General features: G+C 38.0%; 1 protein-coding gene across 1 annotated transcript in view; it reads left to right on the top strand.

The window, feature by feature from the left end:
• Positions 1 to 19,403, top strand: part of CAPRIN1 (cell cycle associated protein 1) — a 44,399-nt gene that overhangs the window by 13,960 nt on the left and 11,036 nt on the right. Inside the window, exons 3-13 of the mRNA XM_084894568.1 lie at positions 3,800 to 3,862; positions 5,258 to 5,344; positions 9,518 to 9,756; positions 9,842 to 9,924; positions 13,801 to 13,938; positions 14,289 to 14,341; positions 14,420 to 14,506; positions 15,950 to 16,105; positions 16,190 to 16,298; positions 18,670 to 18,731; positions 19,172 to 19,282. Of these exons, the coding sequence (XP_084750694.1) occupies positions 3,800 to 3,862; positions 5,258 to 5,344; positions 9,518 to 9,756; positions 9,842 to 9,924; positions 13,801 to 13,938; positions 14,289 to 14,341; positions 14,420 to 14,506; positions 15,950 to 16,105; positions 16,190 to 16,298; positions 18,670 to 18,731; positions 19,172 to 19,282 (1,188 nt within the window). The remainder of the gene's footprint in view (positions 1 to 3,799; positions 3,863 to 5,257; positions 5,345 to 9,517; positions 9,757 to 9,841; positions 9,925 to 13,800; positions 13,939 to 14,288; positions 14,342 to 14,419; positions 14,507 to 15,949; positions 16,106 to 16,189; positions 16,299 to 18,669; positions 18,732 to 19,171; positions 19,283 to 19,403) is intronic.

Genomic DNA, 19,403 nt, shown 5'->3' with positions numbered 1-19,403 from the left:
CTGGCGCCGCCCCCTCACCTGCTCCACCATCCCGCCAGGTCCCCCACCCAACTTCCTCAGAGCCCTGGAGCCAGGTGGCAATCCTGCTCCCTCCTGCTGCTTCTGGTTGCTGTCTTCCGGATGATCAGTGGGGTGATTGGGTCCTCACTTATACCTACTTTGGCCTGGCGCCGCCCACTCACTTACTCCACCATCCCACCGCAGTCCCACTCTTGTTGGGGCCCATCAGGGCCAGCAGGACCTCCACTGCCAGCGCTGTATCACCAATGCCTGCTATGTTCTAAGCCATCCCCTGGTTGTCTGTGCATGTCATAGCGAGCAGTTGAACTCCCGGTTGAACAATTTTCATATTAGGCTTTTACTATATAGGATAAATATTTTTTTTTAGGAGTTTGATTTGACATCTATTTTGATTTTCATATATATTTCAAGTTCTTAAGATATTTATATATATACTACATGTCTGATGCATGAAATTTGTGCAAGGGACATGGCCCTTGCAGTCCCAGCTTTGTCTGGTAGGTTGTCTATAAGGTTGTTCAGCTATCCAGTCTAATTAGCATATTACACTTTTATTATTATAGAAAAGGCTAAGTGACTGACGACCCACCCAACTAGCCAGTATATATGAGGTGCACTGACAATTTAAAAATAAACATTGACTTGCACATGCATGATGCATATACAGCTCTTGCTGGCACCAATGACATGCATATGTTTTTGATCTGTTGATCTGTCATTGTCAATTCTGAATTTGGTTGTTTTTGTTGACAATCAATTTGAACCACATTGCGATTTATTCATCAACCCACTGCCCGACCGCCAACCAGTACATATGATGTTCACTGGCAATTTAAAATAAATGTTGACTTGGGCCTGCGCAATACATAGAAAGCTTTTTTTTTTTTTTTTACATTTTTTTATTAAATTATTATCTGTGTACATATTTTAACATTGCCCCCCATAGAAAGCTCTTGCTGGCACTAATTGCACGTGTGTTTTAATTTTATAATACTATATTATATATACTATTCTGACATGTAATTTTTTGCAGTAATGTAATTACCACATGAATCTTTTAATTAATTTTTTTAAATGTGCAAGAATCTGTGCTCTAGGCCACTAGTTCAATTATAAATTTAAACTTAGGTATATAAAACTACTTTATGAGGGATATAGAGTACACTCAGTGTGTATTAATTTCTAGATTTAGCAACAATTTCCATGAAAAATGTATCCTATCTAATAAAAGAGTAACATGCAAATTAATCACTCAGCTACCCCACAAGCCACGCCTACCAGCCAATCAGAGCGAGAATGCAAATTAACCCCAAACAAGATGGCTGCAGCTACAGAGAGCAGTTGAGAGGCTTAGATTTCCCCAGAAATAGAGGAAACCACGCTTTCCACACACCCTGAGCAGCCTAGGCCTCCACTCAAGGATACAGTTTCAATTGTAGAAGGTAAACAAATCCAAACACAAATGGCTGCAGTCACAGAGCAAGCAGAAGGCTTGGCTCTGCTCCAGGCTACAAAATTTTAATTGTAGAAGGTAAATACCAGATACCAGGGCCTCTGCTTGGGTTGCCGAGGGGTATGGCTGACCTGCAAACCACCGCAGGCCCCTAGCCCAGGCCATCCCACACAAGGGATCCCCCACCCTGAACCGGGACACCCTCAGGGCAAACCAGGTGGCCCCCACCCGTGCACCAGGCCTCTATCCTAAAGAATAAAAGAGTAATATGCAGATTGACCATCATTCCAACACACAGTATGGCTACCCCCTTGTGGTTAAAGATCCTGCCCCCATGTGGACACAAGATGGCTATCACAAGATGGCACTAGGCCTGCAAGGGAGGGCAGTTGCAAGTGATCAACCCTGCAGGGGAGGGCAGTTAGGGGTGACCAGGCTGGCAGAGGAGGGAAGTTGGGAGCAAACAAGTTGGCAGGGGAGCAGTTAGACATCAATCAGGCTGGCATGGGAGTGGTTAGGGGGTGATCAGGCTGGCAGGCAGAAGCTGTTAGGGTCAATCAGATCTGGTGGGAACGGGTCTAAACAGGCAGTCGAACATCTCTTGAGGAGTCCCAGATTGGAGAGGGTGCAGGCTGGGCTGAAGGACCACCCCCTCACACCGCCCCCCCGTACATAAATTTTGTGCACTGGGCCTTTGGTAATACCATAAAAAGGAAAGATAATAAATGCCAGGTAACAGTAGTTTTTCTTCTCCCTAGTATTTTAGCTTTGTGCTTGTACTAAATTTCAGGGACTCGTCTGTGGGCATATGTTGTATTATCCGTATACTTTTAAATAGAAGAATTCTGATTATGATACTGTTACATCCTAAGTTGAAATTAAAAGCAAATCTTAACTTGTTTAGTTTTTTATTTCTGTAGCTTACCCTTTAAAAGAGAAATACAATTCAGGGTCAGAGGAGAGAGAATAAGTAGAAATATAGATGAAGGAGGAGAATTTTAAAAATGTTATTGAAATTATATTATTTTGAATTGTTTTTAAAGTATTTTGAGGTAGCTGAGCATATCTTTTGCACCTGGGGTTAGGCCTGTCAGTGTAAAAAAAACTTGATTTTTCACCTAGTAAACTTGATATTATACCTATTTATCTGGAGGCTTATTGATTATGTGAAATAAAATAGTTCACAGAAGAATAAAATTGGAAACTTTAATCATCCTTTAATGTTTTGATGATCATCTTGGTTTTATTTACCTCCAGTAAAAGTAACAAATTGTGGTAGGCTTTTTAATTTGGGATAGAATGCTTATGAAAGTTGATTAATGTTTCTGGTACAAAGAATGTGGATCATTCGACATAAAACCCATGTATTAGCATTGTTTTTAAACTTGTTTCTGTGCCTCTAAATGCATTGTATCAGAACCTTTTTTTGTATTTTGTTTATTATTGCTAAGAGTAAGAAACTACATATGTTCATCATTTATTGTGATTATTTAAAAATTTACCCCACTTAATTTAGATTTCTTCTTATTTTTCTCTTTTTACTCATATAACAATAACTGAATTCTTGACTAGGCTGCGTTACTTGAATATCTTTCTCTTGGGATTTTTTCTAATGGTAGTACCCTGGGAAACCTCCAGAGTTTTCATCTTAGCAAAAAAAAAAAACAAAAAAAAAAAAAACCAGAGGATTTTCTGCTCCCACTCTCGCACGTTTAATTCTGTTTTTTGAGAAAATGACTAAGGAAAGCTGCTAACTAGTGTACTGCCCATAGGTGATACGACTTGAAGTATCTCATGTTTTTAAGGAAAATGGATGAGGCACATCAACAATAATACGTACATGGGTTTATTATGGAAAACACACAGCTTTTATATTATTTACTCATGTGAATTCTTTTTATATCACTTATGTAAATTTTTTGGCAGGGGGAGGAAGGGACAAAAATTTTTAACACTTCATAAAATACCTGAGAGGCTCACTTGGGTATAAGTGGATCCTAACCAAATTGTGGCCTTCACCCATGTGGGTTGGAGGAACCATGTGCCTGGGTCATTTGATCTATATGTATACTTTTTAGAAACCTAAAAAATAAATAATGTGTGTCATTGCCTTATGGTATAATATTTGATATCATTTAGCAGTGGCTAGAGTATCTCTATTTATTTTTAGTTCACTAACTTATTTTATGTACTAATTCAAATATATCTATAAAATATATTTAGGGCAAGATTTGAGACAGATTTAGGATTATGTGGATTTTGTTATTTTAAGCTAGTATATACTTCCAATATGGAATATAATTTTTTTTTTTTTTTTAAATACAGGGCAAGCTTGATGATTACCAGGAGCGAATGAACAAAGGGGAACGGCTTAATCAAGATCAGCTGGTAAAGATGCTACATTTTATTTAAGATTATATGTCTAATATCGGGTCTAGTAATAATTAATGTCGTTTTTAAACATTCGTTTAAAATCTTGCTTGGCGTTGACTTGTATTGACATAACCTTCAAACGTGGTATCTACAGAACATGTGAAGTGCAATTAACAAGTTTTGCTTGAAAAAGTTGTGTTTGGTTTGGTTTTTGTTGCAAAACTAGGGCTAAGAAGATGGCGGATGAAGAGCATATTCGGCACTGCATGCTTTACGAGTTCCAATTAGGAAGAAAAGCAAGTGAGGCTGCAAAAAACATCTGTAGTGCTCTTGGTCAAGATGCAGTTAGCGCCAGAAAATGCCAGCGTTGGTTTGAGACATTTCGCGAGGGAAATTTTTCGTTAGATGACAAGAGTGGTCGAGGCCGTGTGTCCAATTTTGATCAAGAAGCTCTTCAAGCTCTTTTGGTGCAAAATCCTCAAATTACCCAACAAGAGCTTGCGACAACTTTAAATTGTTCACAAAAAACAATTTCCAAATCAATTGCGTGCACTTGGCAAAGTCCAAAAGTTTGGAAAATGGGTTCCTCATGAGTTGACCGACAACAACCGTAATCAGAGAGTCACAATTTGCAGTTCGCTCCTCTCTCGTCAAAACCGTTTGCCGTTTTTAGAGCAAATTGTTACCGGAGATGAAGAATGGGTGCTGTATGTTAATTTGAAAAGGCGGCCTCAATGGTTGGACAAAAATGGGGCTCTGCAGCCCACGCCAAAACCTGACTCGCATGCGAAAAAAGTGATGTTGTGTGTTTGGTGGAATTTTAAAGGAATTCTTCATTATGAACTTTTACCATCTACCCAAACCATTACAAGTGCAGTGTATAGTGCCCAATTGGAAAGGTTAGCCCAAGCTTTAAGAGAAAAAGAACCCGCGCTGATTAATCGGAAGGGCGTAATTCTTCACCACGATAACGCACGACCGCCATACTGCAAGAATCACTGCTGAAAAACTGCGCCAGTTGGAATGGGAAGTTCTCCCTCAACCTGCATATTCTCCTGATATTGCCCCTTCCGATTACCATTTGTTTCGTTCTTTGCAAAACTTTCTTCTTGGAAAAAAATTTAATAATGAATGCCTCAAAAATGCATTGACCGAATTTTTTGCATCAAAATCACAAGAATTTTACAACAGAGGGATTAAAATGCTTCCTGAGCGTTGGGCACAAGTAGTAGAAAACAATGGCAACTATATTGTTGATTAAATTTTGTTGTATTGTTTAAATAAATTCGATTTAAAAAAGTATTAGAAAACGACATTAATTATTACTAGACCTAATATTTTTAACAAGAAAATTAATTTTGTGTTTGTGTTGTTTCCAGTAAAGTTGTGCTTTTGTGTTTGTTATTTTAGGATGCCGTATCTAAGTACCAGGAAGTCACAAATAACTTGGAGTTTGCAAAAGAATTACAGAGGAGTTTCATGGCATTAAGTCAAGATGTAAGTAAAAGGTGGTATATGTGTATGAAATACTAAAAATACGGAAGGCAGAAAATTTTGTTGTTTCTGTTTTTAGTCCTTGTCATTATCATTGATAAGCTCTGCAAGGTGAAAAGGTTGGATCCAATTATATCTAAGATGTTTTACAGTTCTGTAAAGTTTAACTGAAAGGTAGATGCCTTTTAAAAGGACTGATTTTCAGATATGACAAACATGTGTAATAGTTACCCTAAGGTTTTCCTTGGTTTAAAAAATATATAAGCATAGTAGGATTTTTAAAAAATATATTTTACTGATTTTTCACAGAGAGGAAGGGATAGAGATAGAGAGCTAGAAACATCAATGAGAGAGAGACATCGACCAGCTGCCTCCTGCACATCCCCCACCGGGGATGTGCCTGCAACCAATGTACATGCCCTTGACTGGAAGGGAACCTGGGACCACTCAGTCTGCAGGCCGAAACTCTATCCACTGAGCCAAACCGGTTTCAGCCATAGTAGGATTTTTTTAAATGTATTCCTTCATGTTTAATGACCATCTTACAAGTCCGTTAAGTATCAGAAAATGGGCTTGTTTATGTAGTTGGTAACTATTCTTTCCGTTAGGGATCTTAAGGAATGTGGCAGACTTATACATTGCTCTTGATCCAACAAAATGGAATGTTTTTCCCCAAACACCTTTTGATATGATAAAAGCCTTTAGGAACAGGACAAAAATGAAATACAAAATCAAATAATGTGTTCAGAGCTGAGACCAGAAAGTTAATATCTGAGTTAGTGTTTACTTATTTGTACAAAGCTAACAGTGTTAAAATATAAAGTTGCCCCTAATTTGATGAAATGAATAAACAATTTATTATGTGACTAAAGGCCCAGTGCATGAGATTTGGTCACTTGGGTGGAGCCAGGAGGGCAGGGTGTCCCTCAGCCCGCCTGCACCCTCTCGCAGTCCGGGAGCCCTTGGGTGATGTCCACCTGCCGTCACTGTGCTTGAAAGCTGTAAGCCTGGCTTCTGGCTGAGGGATGCTCCCCTGGTGGGAGCGCATTGACCAACAGGGGGCAGCTCCTGTGTTAAGCATCTGCCCCTGGTAGTCAGTGCGTGTCATAGCGACCAGTTGTTCTGCCATTCGGTCGATTTGCATATTACCCTTTTATTATATAGGATAGGATGAGAGGCAGTTCAGTACAAAGATTGTAAGTTTTGATTCTGGAACCACACTCTGGTTTGAATACTGATCCTGCCATTTTTATTTAATATTATAACTAGTGGCCCAGTGCACAAAATTTGTGTATTAAAAGGGGATTAATTAGAGAAAATATTTTAATATTGCTGTCTGCCCCTTTGCTATAATAGAAGTGTAAAAGATGAAAGAAAATTAATAAAATGTATATGAAAATCTTCCTCCTGTCAGAGTCTGGGGCACACCATGGGACTGAGTCCAATCTCCACCCACCTGTGCCTGAAAATTGCTCCAGACCCAGACCTAGGGGCCCCCCCCCCCTCTTTGGGCTAGATCCAGACCCGGGTGGTCCCACCCTTGTCAAGCCCCGCTGGTCGGGGGGCACCGCCTGAGGTACCCTGGCCTGGGGTAAGGGGAACAGCATGAGGGGGGGGGGGGCACACCTTGAGATCCCCCTGTCAAGCCAGCCAGGCGGGGGCACAGCCTGAGGTCCCTCATCAAGCCCTACTGGGCAGGGGGTGTGGCCTGAGGTCCCCCAGCCTAGCGCCAAAGATGGGAGGCATGGCCTGAGGTCCCTAGTCAAGCCCCATGGGGATGGCGGGGGGTGCGCAGCCTCAGGTTCCTGCTGATTGCTCGTTAAGGCTCATTATGGGAACTCGGCCTCCACTGTGGGTGCAGCCATCGTGTGTTATGGAAACCCCTCCTGTGCTGTGGGTGCCACCATCTTTGTGACAGTGACAGTCAATTTGCACATTCCAGCTTTATTATATAGGATAGGATTATTATTATATAGGATTATATGACTTGGAATAGATTACTTAATTTCTCCATTCCTTGATTAGTCTTGATTTTCCAGACAAACAGAACTAGTAGGATAAAAAGAGAAGGATGGGGAAAGGCTATCACTCTGCTTCTGTTTTCTAATCTATAAAATGGCAATAATAATACTACCTACTCATCAGAAGGTTGTGCTTAGAATAGTATTTGATGGATGATTACTAAATTTCATGCAAAACTATATTTCATGTACTTAATGTTACTTATTAAATTTGATTAAAGTTTGATGATATAATTTCAGAACTAAAGGAAATTTAATTTACATTCAAGTAGGGATTTGTTCCTCTTAGCTTAGGTCAGAGCTTCAGTCTTGACGAACCATGAACCCTGCCCAATTTCTTTTTCTGTTATACAATTTAATAAATTTGTTTCTGAAGCTACTGTCATTGTGTAAATGAAAATACTTGTGCCCTCCTTTGCTTTAAATAGGGTGTTTTTAGCAACTTTTCATTAGGCCTTTAACTTCACTGGCCATCCTTAGGTTGTATTTGCCACAATTATTGAACACTTTTCTTGTTTGGCATTTGAGAGCTTTTTTAAACATAGTCTAGTCTACTTGTTCTAATTTTCATATTCTTCCCTACTTGAACTTCTCATTTCATTTAATGTAACTATTTTTTTTTGCTGCTTTTACTTCACTTTATATTCCTCCCTTTCTTCGTATACTGTTTCCTGCCTCTGGCTATCTATAAATACCTCTTTGTTTCCATAAAATACTCCCTAGTACTATTGAAAGCTCATTCATCTTCAGATTAGATGATACTTTTTCTCCTTGAAAGCTATCTTGTTCATCCTAGCTTAAGAGATCTCATCTTAGCGTTCATATGTACTGTTTTTTGCCAGTAATGCTAAGATACCATTTAATCTACTACCTTTCTGCTGCCGTTATAAATTTGACTTCCTGCAACCTTCATTATTCCTTCCAGGTCCTTTATTATATGTTTTCTATATCCTTATTTTGGTTTTCTCTGTTTCTCTGTTATCTGAGCGAGTCTCAGGAAAGGGGGAGTGTGGGAGGAAAACAATGTTGTGGCTCTTGGAAAGACGCTTATTCTTTGATCCCACACTGATGCTGTACATGAGAAAAGAGAAATACTAGTATTTGAATTTGATTGATGCTCTCCTTTCATCCTTGCCAGGAAAGAAAAAGAGTGTAGTGGAGAGAAAACAGTGGAAAAAATACATTCATATTTAGCTTTTATCGGTCTTTTTCTGCCATTTTCTTTCTCTTTGCTAGTTTCTGATTACTCATAAAAACAAGTCGGTTTTAGTTACTATTTTCAAGTGTTGGAATGCCTTTACTAGCAGGGGATTGTTTGGGTTGTAACAGTGGTGGGTTTTGATGTTTATTTACAAATTAGTAATAGGTACTAAGAACTTTGGATCATTTTTCCATAGAGAAGATATATATAGGTAAGATGTTTTGTTGTGGTTGTAGGGTTCTCTTTTAATCGATTCAGGGCCTTAATTAAAAACTTTACTAATTCTTTTTATTATGGGAAATTTCAAAACTAAAGAATATAATGAAACCCCATGTACCCATATCTCTATCTTCCACACATCATTTCATGGGCAATCATATATATATATATATATATATATATATATATTTAAATAGGGCTTTTTTAAAAATATATTTTATTGATTTCTTACAGAGAGGAAAGGAGAGGGACAGAGAGTTAGAAATATCGATGAGAGAGAATCATCGATCAGCTGCCTCTTGCACACCACCTACTGGGGATGTGCCCGAAACCCAGGCACATGCTCCTGACCAGAATCGAACCTGGGACCTTTCAGTCCACAGGCTGACGCTCTATCCACTGAGCCAAACTGGTTTCGGTTTCATGGGCAATCATATTTGACATAGTTTACTGACACTTCCCTACTCCCTGTATGCTGCGTTATTATGAAGCGAATTCCAAATATGTAATTTTATTGGCAACGTTTCAGCAGTATAATACCTTCAGTAATGTAAAAGATGTGTTCTGAATTTCTAACAACTGCTTAAAGTAGATCATGTATTAAACTCTCTTTGTAAGATGGGGTCACATTTAACTCTGAGTGAAATGTGTTTTATTACATTGGACCTGAAATTGATTGAACTAAAAGGGTCTTTAAAACTTATTTTGATGTCTTCTGTTTATATTCCTACGCAGATTCAGAAAACAATCAAGAAAACAGCGCGACGGGAGCAGCTTATGAGAGAAGAAGCTGAACAAAAACGTTTAAAAACTGTACTTGAGCTGCAGTATGTTTTGGACAAATTGGGAGATGAAGAAGTGAGAACTGACCTGAAACAGGGTTTGAATGGCGTGCCAATCCTGTCTGAAGAGGAATTGTCATTGTTGGATGAATTCTACAAGTTAGCAGACCCTGAACGGGACATGAGCTTGAGGTATAGCAGCATTTGATAGAAGCTTCTAAATGATACTTTAAATTGACAATTGAAAGGTAATTAATTAGCTATTTATTATTATAAGGTTGAATGAGCAATATGAACATGCCTCCATTCATCTGTGGGACTTGCTGGAAGGCAAAGAAAAATCTGTGTGTGGAACAACCTGTGAGTATCACTGACACTTATCTTCTATAATAATAAAAGTGTAATATGCTAATTAGACCGGACAGATGAAGACCTTCCAGTGAAGCCAGGGCTGTGAGGGTTGAGCCCTGGCACGAATTTCGTGCATCGGGCTTCTAGGGATTTTGTAACTAAGAATCTTTTAAAATTAGTTTCCTATTTAAGAGGAGTGTTAATTAAGCTGAAACTGGTTTGGCTCAATGGATAGAGCATCGGCTTGGGGACTGAAAGGTCCCGGGTTCGATTCTGGTCAAGGGCATGTACCTTGGTTGCGGGCATATCCCCAGTAGGGGGTGTGCAAGAGGCAGCTGATCGATAACTCTCTCATCGATGTTTCTAACTCTCTATCTCTCTCCCTTCCTCTCTGTACAAAATCAATAAAATATATATATATATATTTTTAAAAGATCTTCTATTGAAGATATTTAAAAGATCTTCTATTGAAGATATTTATCTTATTGATAAATAAAATATATTTAAAAAAAAAAAAGAGTAGTGTTAATTGAAGAAATTTTAGAAATATATAAATAACTAGAGAGGCCCAGTGCATGAATTTGTGCACCAGTGAGGTCTGTTGGCCTGGCCTGCAAGATTGGGCCAAAACCTGCCCTCTGACATCTCCTGAGAGGTCCTGGATTGCAAGAGGGCACAGGCCAGGCCAAAGGGCCCTGCTGGTGCACCATCAGAGCTGGGGAGGGACGCGGGAGGTTGGCCAGCTGGGGAGGGACAATGGGAGGACTCCAGGCATGTCTGGCCCATCTTGCTCAGTCCTAATTGGCTGGACCCCAGCAGCTAGCTAACCTATCTGTTGGAATGTCTGCCCCCTGGTGGTCTGCATGTCATAGTGACTGGTCAACTGCCCCCTGGTGTTCAGTGCATGTGATAGCGAGCAGTTGAGTGGCCTTAGCATATTATTTGCATAGTACACTTTGGTTGATTGAATGGCTGACCAGACACTTAGCATATTAGGCTTTTATTATATAGGATATCCACTGTTTACTTTCTTCATTTTGTGTATTTGTGTGTGTGTGCCTGCAAGCACCTGTAAGTCAAAACACCAACAACCAACCAGAAATCTATAAAGATGGGAGCCCTAACTTAATATGGTTTTGTTTATAACTTACTCTGCTTGAGGTGAACAGATTAACACCAAATTGACTTTCCAGTTTTTGGTTATTAGTTGGGACTGGTTTTTCCTTGTAGCTGAAATTTTGTGAAAAACATTTACTGCTTCTCATATGGTCATTGTCTTTGTCTGTAATTTTTCTTAGACTTTTGCTAATTTGGGGATATTTATTTTTTTGTTTTGTTTTAAAAAAGGTATTGATATCTATTCCAGTTTTCTATATGTGAGCTCCTTAACCTGAAAAATGCAATTATGATTTTTTTTAAAGGACATTTAAGTTTCACTAAGTTTATTAGAAATTTAGGTTTTTAACTACTTAGTAAATCAGGATATAGCTCCTTATGTTGACTGTTTATGAAGTTGATTTAGCCAAATAGATATTTGTACATATGAAGGTAAAACTATCCATGTTTATACCTTGTTTTTAGCTATTGGATTAAAAAGAAATTAAATTGGATTGTAAGTTTTAATTGGCAAAACAGTATGACACAATTTGATGTGTATAGAAAATGTGTAAAATCATAAGGAAGAATCAAGGATTCTTTTATCTTTTCATGTAAGAAAAAAAAAATTTTGGTTTGTTAACTTGTGTTATCTGTATTTCTTTTATAACACAGTCGAACTCAGGACCCTTCAGTCAGTGGGTTGATGCTCTGTCCACTGAGCCAAACCAGCTAGGGCTGTTTTTTTGAGGATATGCTTTTTGATTGATTTTTTTTTAGAGAGAGAGTAAAGGGAGAGGGGGGAAAATCAATGTGAGCCAGGGTTGAACCTGCAGCCTATATATGTGCCCTGACCAGGAATCGAACCTACAATCTTTTGGTGTACAGGATGACACTCCCAACCAACCGAACTGCCCAGCCAGGGCATTATTGTTTTTATATGCATTTAGTTCTTATGCATTTTTAAAAAAATAAATAGTTCTGAGTCATGAATGAATCTTTGAAATGTAGAAAACGGAAAACATGAAGTATTTTATTGTTAATAGGATTAATTTTATTATAAATTTGGGATAATATGGCCCCTGAAGCTGTATTTCTGTAGAGTGTGACCTATGAAGGAATAGCCTTACTCTACATTTGCTATATAAGGCCATGAAATTGAGATTTTAATTCTTGACACACATCTTTGTCTGCTGTTCAGTCCTTATATCCTAGTGTACCAAATTCTGACAATTTAGCCTTTAAATATCTTGAATCTGTCTTCTTTCTCTTCTACTTTTCTGCCTTTCTCTTATCTAATGCAGTGTTCTAACTGAATCCACTCCCTGTTCCTCATTAAACGCTTTTATACTGGCTTTATTTTAATCACATTTTATATACATCTACCCTGTTTCCCCGAAAATAAGACAGTGTCTTATATTAATTTTTGTTCCCAAAGTTGCGCTAGGTCTTATTTTCAGGGGATGTTTTATTTTTCCATGAAGAAGAATACGGTACACATTTATTGTTAAATGAAAATAAAGGAAATTTATTACCTGTATATGGTACGGTAGTGCAGTAGTTGTCAACACAAACCAGACAAACTGAATCCTACAGTATCAAGAATTTACTCATTTATTCAATGACAATCATGTCATCATCTTCTGGAACATCATCATAACAATCCAATTCCTGAATTTCCTGGTGAATTTCTTGTGACTCCATTTCTTTCAGAATCAGTGGACCAAATCTCTCATGTTTAGCCTAGGGGTGGCCTTATTTTCGGGGGATGCCTTATATTTCACTCAGAAGGAAACCTGTAAGTAGGTCTTATTTTCGGAGGATGTCTTATTTTTGGGGAAACACGGTATTTCAAGACCTTGCACTATAGGGCCTTTACCAGTCTCTCCAGACTCAAATATTCTTATGCTTTTTCTTACTTCCTGTGCTTCAGCCACAGTGCATACTTGCATTTTTTTTTTTTTTTTTGGCACACTTCTTAGTATAGGGCTTTGTAAATGCTGTTGTTTCTGCCTTGAAACACTTCTCTACTACTCATCTTCCAGAGTCAGCTCTTGAAGCATCTATACCAGCAAAGCCTCTCGTGGTCCCTCTGAGTAGGTCCATTCCATTGGACTTCTGTGTAGTACTTTTCACAGATGTAATTTGATTGTTTTTGTGAGTATTTGATAACTCTTCCCTATTGGACTGTAAAATTAGGGAGGACAGATATGGTATGTTTTTTGTTTTTTTTTGAAAGACTTTTTTTTAAAATATTTTATTGATATTTCACAGAGAGGAAGGGAGAGGGATAGAGAGTTAGAAACATCGATGAGAGAGAATCATCGATCAGCTGCCTCTTGCACACTCCCTACTGGGGATGTGCCGCAACCAAGGAACATGCCCTTGACCGAATCAAACCTGGGACCTTTGAGTCCGCAGGCCTAAGATCTATCCACTGAGCCAAACCGGTTTCGGCATAGATATGGTATCTTTTACATATCTTTTTCTGGCCCCAGTGCCTAGTCAGTGCCTAGCATGTTGATTAAAATTAATTAGATGCTATATTGAATGAATAAATGACAATTATCAGCTCTTTAAAAAACTAACACACAAAATCCACAAAGTTTAATACAAATAGGAGCTTTTGTTCCCTGTCCTATAATAAATTTCTGTTCTTGATGGAATTTAATGTTTTTATATGTTTTAGTAACAGGATGAGGTTTTTTTTTCTTAGAATGTTTTGTAGGATGTTAAATCTTCAAGCCAGGCAACCTCAGACAGTCTAACATTATAATATTCTAATTTTAGATAAAGCTCTAAAGGAAATTGTCGAGCGTGTTTTCCAGTCGAACTACTTTGATAGCACCCACAACCACCAGAACGGGCTGTGTGAGGAGGAGGAGGCAGCCTCGGCACCCGCTGCTGAAGACCCGGTAGCGGAAGCTGGTGAGTACTGAGGTGGAATGAGATTTAGCTGACAGCCCTGGTTTTACTTTCTTTTGCCACCACCGTAATCCGGATGCTGCTCTATAACATGAATTCTAAGAAGAGAGGGAAGTTTTAACATAGTATCTTTTTGTTGCATATCTGACCCAGAATCGAAACAGAGTGAAGTAATTTATTGAAACTGAAATAATTTATTCTAGAATAAATAGTAAAGAAAACTTTTTCTAAATATATTATTGTAAAAATGATAAAGTATAGAAACTTATTATTAACTGTAAGTTTATAAATAAATTCGGATTATGTGATGGTAAACTGTTAAAGATTCCTTATACTCTTCTGTATCTTCTTAGAACCTGAGCCAGCAGAAGAATACACTGAACCAAGTGAAGTTGAATCCACAGAGGTATGGATTTTTATTTAATGCAGGTTTTCCCTTTCTGCCTTTCAAACAGAGGTCTCAAACATTTACTTTGCTTTGCAGTATGTAAATAGACAATTTATGGCCGAAACACAGTTCAGCAGTGGTGAAAAGGAGCAGGTAGATGATTGGGCAGTTGAAACAGTCGAGGTAAGAGTTCTGTTACAAGATTGATTTCTTTTGTCTTTAATTAGTAATTTTTATGTCTCCTAAGAGCAAACTAAGATTGTTAGTCTTAGTACATTTATTGTAATAAACTCTTTACACAAGACTGTTCAGTTTAACAGGTGATTTGTTTATGCCTGTGGAAGTTCAATAGGATCACTGATGCTATCCAGTTTCAAAAGTTATAACCATGTATATTATAAGTTAAGGTTAATGTATGAAAGTATAGGATTTGTTATTAGGCTGCTTTATAAAAACCTGGGTTCCCACAGGGGTAACCTTTAGAAAAATCCTACTCACCGGGGCTATATTGGAATGTCATCTTAGACTCCTCTCCTTTACCTTAGGACTGTTTGGTTATCAGTCTCTATGATCTCAATGTTCCTTATTATAAAGGAAGGTTATGACTTGTCCAGGCTTAATAGCTATGACCTGCCCAGGCTTAAAAAGTCAAACAGAAGAATATAAAAACATTTGTAATCCTCACCTGAGGATACGTTAATTGGTTTTGTTTTTTAAGGGAGGGAGAGAAAGAAAAAGATAGAGAAACATTGATGTGAGAGAGAAACGTGAATCTGTTGTTTCTCATAAGTTCCCTGTCGGGGAATCAAACCTGCAACCCTTTGGTACACAAGCCACCTGCCCAAGGCAGAATTTAAATTTGATGTAATAAAGTTTAGTGATTTTTTTTCCTCCCAGCAGAGCAGGGAATTATTAAAAATGATAACCAAGAGAAATTATTAGAGCTAGGAAAAGGACACAGAGGGAGAGAGAGGTTTGGCTTTTGTAGCAGTTTAAATGAAGAGATGGACCTTGACCTATAGTGTTGGTGAGAGGATGGAATGGTGGGAACTCAGAGCTTGATGATAGTAATAGCTAACATTTCTTGAGTGTGGATTACACATTGGATACCAAGATAGATATCTATAATAATGAGAGTGTAATATGCTAATTAGACCGGGCGTCATTCTGGAGGAAGCCGGGGCCAGAGAGAAGCCCGGGTCCCCGCCGCCAGAGGGAAGCCAGTGCTGGCAACCAGGGGAAGGAAGGCCTCCTCTTTTCCGAATTCCGCGTATTGGGCCTCTAGGGTATTTAATATAGATATATAGATTTAGTTAATACAGGTTTAGCAGTTTAAGCAAAACACATTCTTATAGGAAGTAAATAACATAGTCTTTCTTCGAAAGCCATCTGTAAAGTAATTGTGAAATGCTACATGGTAACCCTGTGGAATGACAACACTTTAGAATTCTAACATTGATCAGAATGTTAAATTTGACATAAATTGTGATCAGTTTGAATAACTACATTAAAATCTATTCTGTTTACAGTATAGATAGCATATGTAGTTTGGGGATTTGTCATGATGGTAATGAATTGAGCGCTTTCATTCTACCAATCCACTTCTCTCCCCTTCTTCCCCTTTAGGTGGTAAATTCACTCCAGCAGCAACCTCAGGCTGCGTCTCCTTCAGTACCAGAGCCTCACTCTCTGACACCCGTGGCTCAGCCAGATCCCATTGTGAGAAGACAGCGAGTGCAGGACCTTATGGCACAAATGCAGGGGCCTTATAATTTCATACAGGTATGTGCAATTTAATGAAACACTACCAGAATGTCTTAAGTGCTTACACTATTTGACTTACTTCCATTGTATTCTGCCTTGTAGGATTCAATGCTGGATTTTGAAAACCAGACACTTGATCCTGCCATTGTATCTGCACAGCCTATGAATCCAACACAAAATATGGACATGCCCCAGCTGGTTTGTCCTCCAGGTTAGTAATGACACATTTTTATGTGAGAAATAAATATTGGGCCAATGCTTTCAGGTTTTGTAAAGTTTGTAAAATTATTTTTTTCCTTTTAATGCTTGCTTAACTTTTAGAACTACCTTTTAATTTGATAAACATTTTTTTCTATAGTGCGATAACTATAGTTCTACAATTTTTATATCTTAAAAATATCTCTTCCCCTCTCTCTCCCTACCCCCCACTCTCTCTATGTGTGTGTGTGTGTGTTTATACATATATACACATACACACACACATATATATATATATATAAAATTTCAGAGATGTAGGGAGTGGGCGGGGGGGAGAGAGAAACATTATTGATGAGAATCACTGATCAGCTGCCTCCTGCACATCCCCTAATGGGGATCGAGCGTACAACTCTGGCACATGCCCTGACCAAGAATCGAATGGTGACCTAGTTCATAGGTTGATGCTAGGGCTGTTTATTTATTTTTTTTATTTTTATTGATGATATATAAAAATAGAAATGTATGTGCAAGTGTACATTTTGACGAGTTTTCACAAACTGAACACACCAGCACTCAAAAATGGAACATTATCAGTACCCAGAAGCCTATTTTTGTCACCTTTCAATCACTGGCGGGGGCCCCCCCCCCCTCGTCCCATGGTAATTACTTCCTGACTTACAAGCTATAGACCAGTTTTTCCTGTTTCTCTTAATATGTAAATGAAATTTTGCTTGGGCTTTTTAAATGTCAAGATGAACCTAGAAATAAAAAGTAATAGAGCTGTTTTTTTCTGAAGAATGTTTGCAGTTTTTTGGAGACTTTGTGAACATTTTATTAACCTAAAAATGAGACTTAACAGTCAAGTGGGTAAGAGGATGCTTAAGAGGAAAGGTGAAGATATAAAAAGACAGTAGAAATTTGAGACTCACACTAATCTTACACCATTATTTGAAATAGCAGCACCAAGTATAGTTGGTACCTTCATTGGGTTTAGTGGCTCATTAGTGATTTTTAGTCTTGTTTTCTTTCCAGAAAATGTCAACATTAAGGACACAAAGTAACACATTTAATGTGTAATATTAAATGTTATATAAAAAGCATTGCTGAGTAAAAGCATGTTTAATGACAGTTAATCTGGTAAGGTAGTTGGGAATTTTCCTAAGCAAAGGTAGCTCATTGTAATCACACCTCTCCCAAGAGTTAGAAAAAAGATCAAGGTTAGCGGTTGGCCTGGTAGAAAAGAATCAGAGTTATTGGCATTCATTTTCTGAGCTCCACTGGAGGAAGAAAATAGTTTTCTAAGCTGGTAAGTTGTGCTAAAGCATTCATGTAACTCGGGTAAGGAAATGCTGAGTCCATTAGATCAGCGGTCGCCAAACTATTCGGACCTTACTTCTCCATGGGAACAGGCAATCTTAAGTGACTAACCAAGGATCCTGTATTTTTTATTTAATTAATGTATTTGAATATGCTTCCTTTTTTTTTTTTAAGAGAGGAAGCGGGGAGGGAGAAACATCAATTGGCTGCCTCTTGCACACCCCTACCAGAGATTGAGCCCAAAACCCAGGCATGTGACCTGACTGGTAAACAAACTGGGTGACTTCTCAGTGCACTGGATAACACCCAACCAGACAGGGCAAGATCCTGTATTTTTTATTTTTGATCTTGTTTAGGAGGGGAATGGAAAGATGGTGGAAGTTGGCAATAATATGTACACTGAATTGAATATAGACATTTTAAAAGTATACTTATATTTTTATTTTTTGTGTGGAAACATTTGAGATTACACTGAAACTTGATAATGTTAAAATAATACTGAATATTATTTAAGGTCTTAAGAGTAATGCTATTTTATAGTTACTGCTTTAGAAGGCTTTTTCATGCTAACACTGGCACTGATTCTTACCCGTTCTGCTAACTTTATTTTTTTCAAATATATTTTTATTAATTTCAGGGAGGAAGGGGGACGTAGATAGAAACATCAATGATGAGAGAATCACTGATTGGCTGCCTACTGCACGCCCCCTACTGGGGATGGACCCCTCAACCCCGGCAATGTGCCCTTGATCGAAATTGAACTCGGGACCCTTCAGTCCATAGGCCGACACTATCCACTGAGCCAAACCAGTTAGGGCTGCTCTCAATCTCTGTTAATATCACTAACATCTTTACCTTTGTAAAACAGAATGAAAGCCATTGTGAGAGTTGATTAATAATGATTACCAGTAAACACAATACAAACTTAAAAGCTAAAATTAAAAGTATCTTCATGATTGCTAACAGTTTATTTAGAATTTGGCCTTTTGCTACAAAGTAAAAGGTATTTAGACATCTTTGAAAAAATTTAATTTTGTATGACGATATTTTTTTGGTCAATTTTTCAGTTCATTCTGAATCTAGACTTGCTCAACCCAATCAAGTTCCTGTACAACCAGAAGCTACCCAGGTAAGAGTGAAATAAATATTTTTGCAGGTTGGTTTTTAGCCAGTTCTTCAGTCACTTTCTTAGTTAGCTTATGAAAGTCAGGTATGAATTTGATGGGTGTCCAAATCTGGCATGTGTAGCTTTATTTCTATGTCTACGTTTATTTTTCTTGGTGATGTTTAACATTATTTTCTAATTTTTTTAAATAATAGTTTATTATAATGAAAGAAGCAACTTTTAGACATAATTCTAAAATTCAGTGCAGATATTACCATTTTAGAAGCATTTGTGTGGGGACCTTGTAACTGGACTAGTGTTTAACTTTGAGCTTCAATAATATATGTATTTTTTGTAGTTGTTAGGTTTTATAGTCTAACAGGTACATGTATTTTTTTAAGCTTTGCATGTATTAGAGTTGGCTTATAACAGAAAGAAGCTTTGATTACTTTATTTCCGTGTAGGTTCCTTTGGTTTCATCCACAAGTGAAGGGTATACAGCATCTCAGCCCTTGTACCAGCCTTCTCATGCTACAGAGCAACGACCACAAAAGGAACCAATTGATCAGATTCAGGCAAGTTCTGTTATATAAACTTGATGAGGTGCTTATTCATGAATTGGGCGGAGGGAAATTACTGTTAATATAAAATAACTCTTCATTTTGGACCTAATGCATGTAACTACAGTATTTTTAT

Source organism: Pipistrellus hanaki (genome assembly GCF_964339955.1).
Source record: "Pipistrellus hanaki genome assembly, chromosome: 9".
Taxonomy (NCBI): domain Eukaryota; kingdom Metazoa; phylum Chordata; class Mammalia; order Chiroptera; family Vespertilionidae; genus Pipistrellus; species Pipistrellus hanaki.
This window is presented reverse-complemented; position numbering and strand designations above follow the sequence as displayed.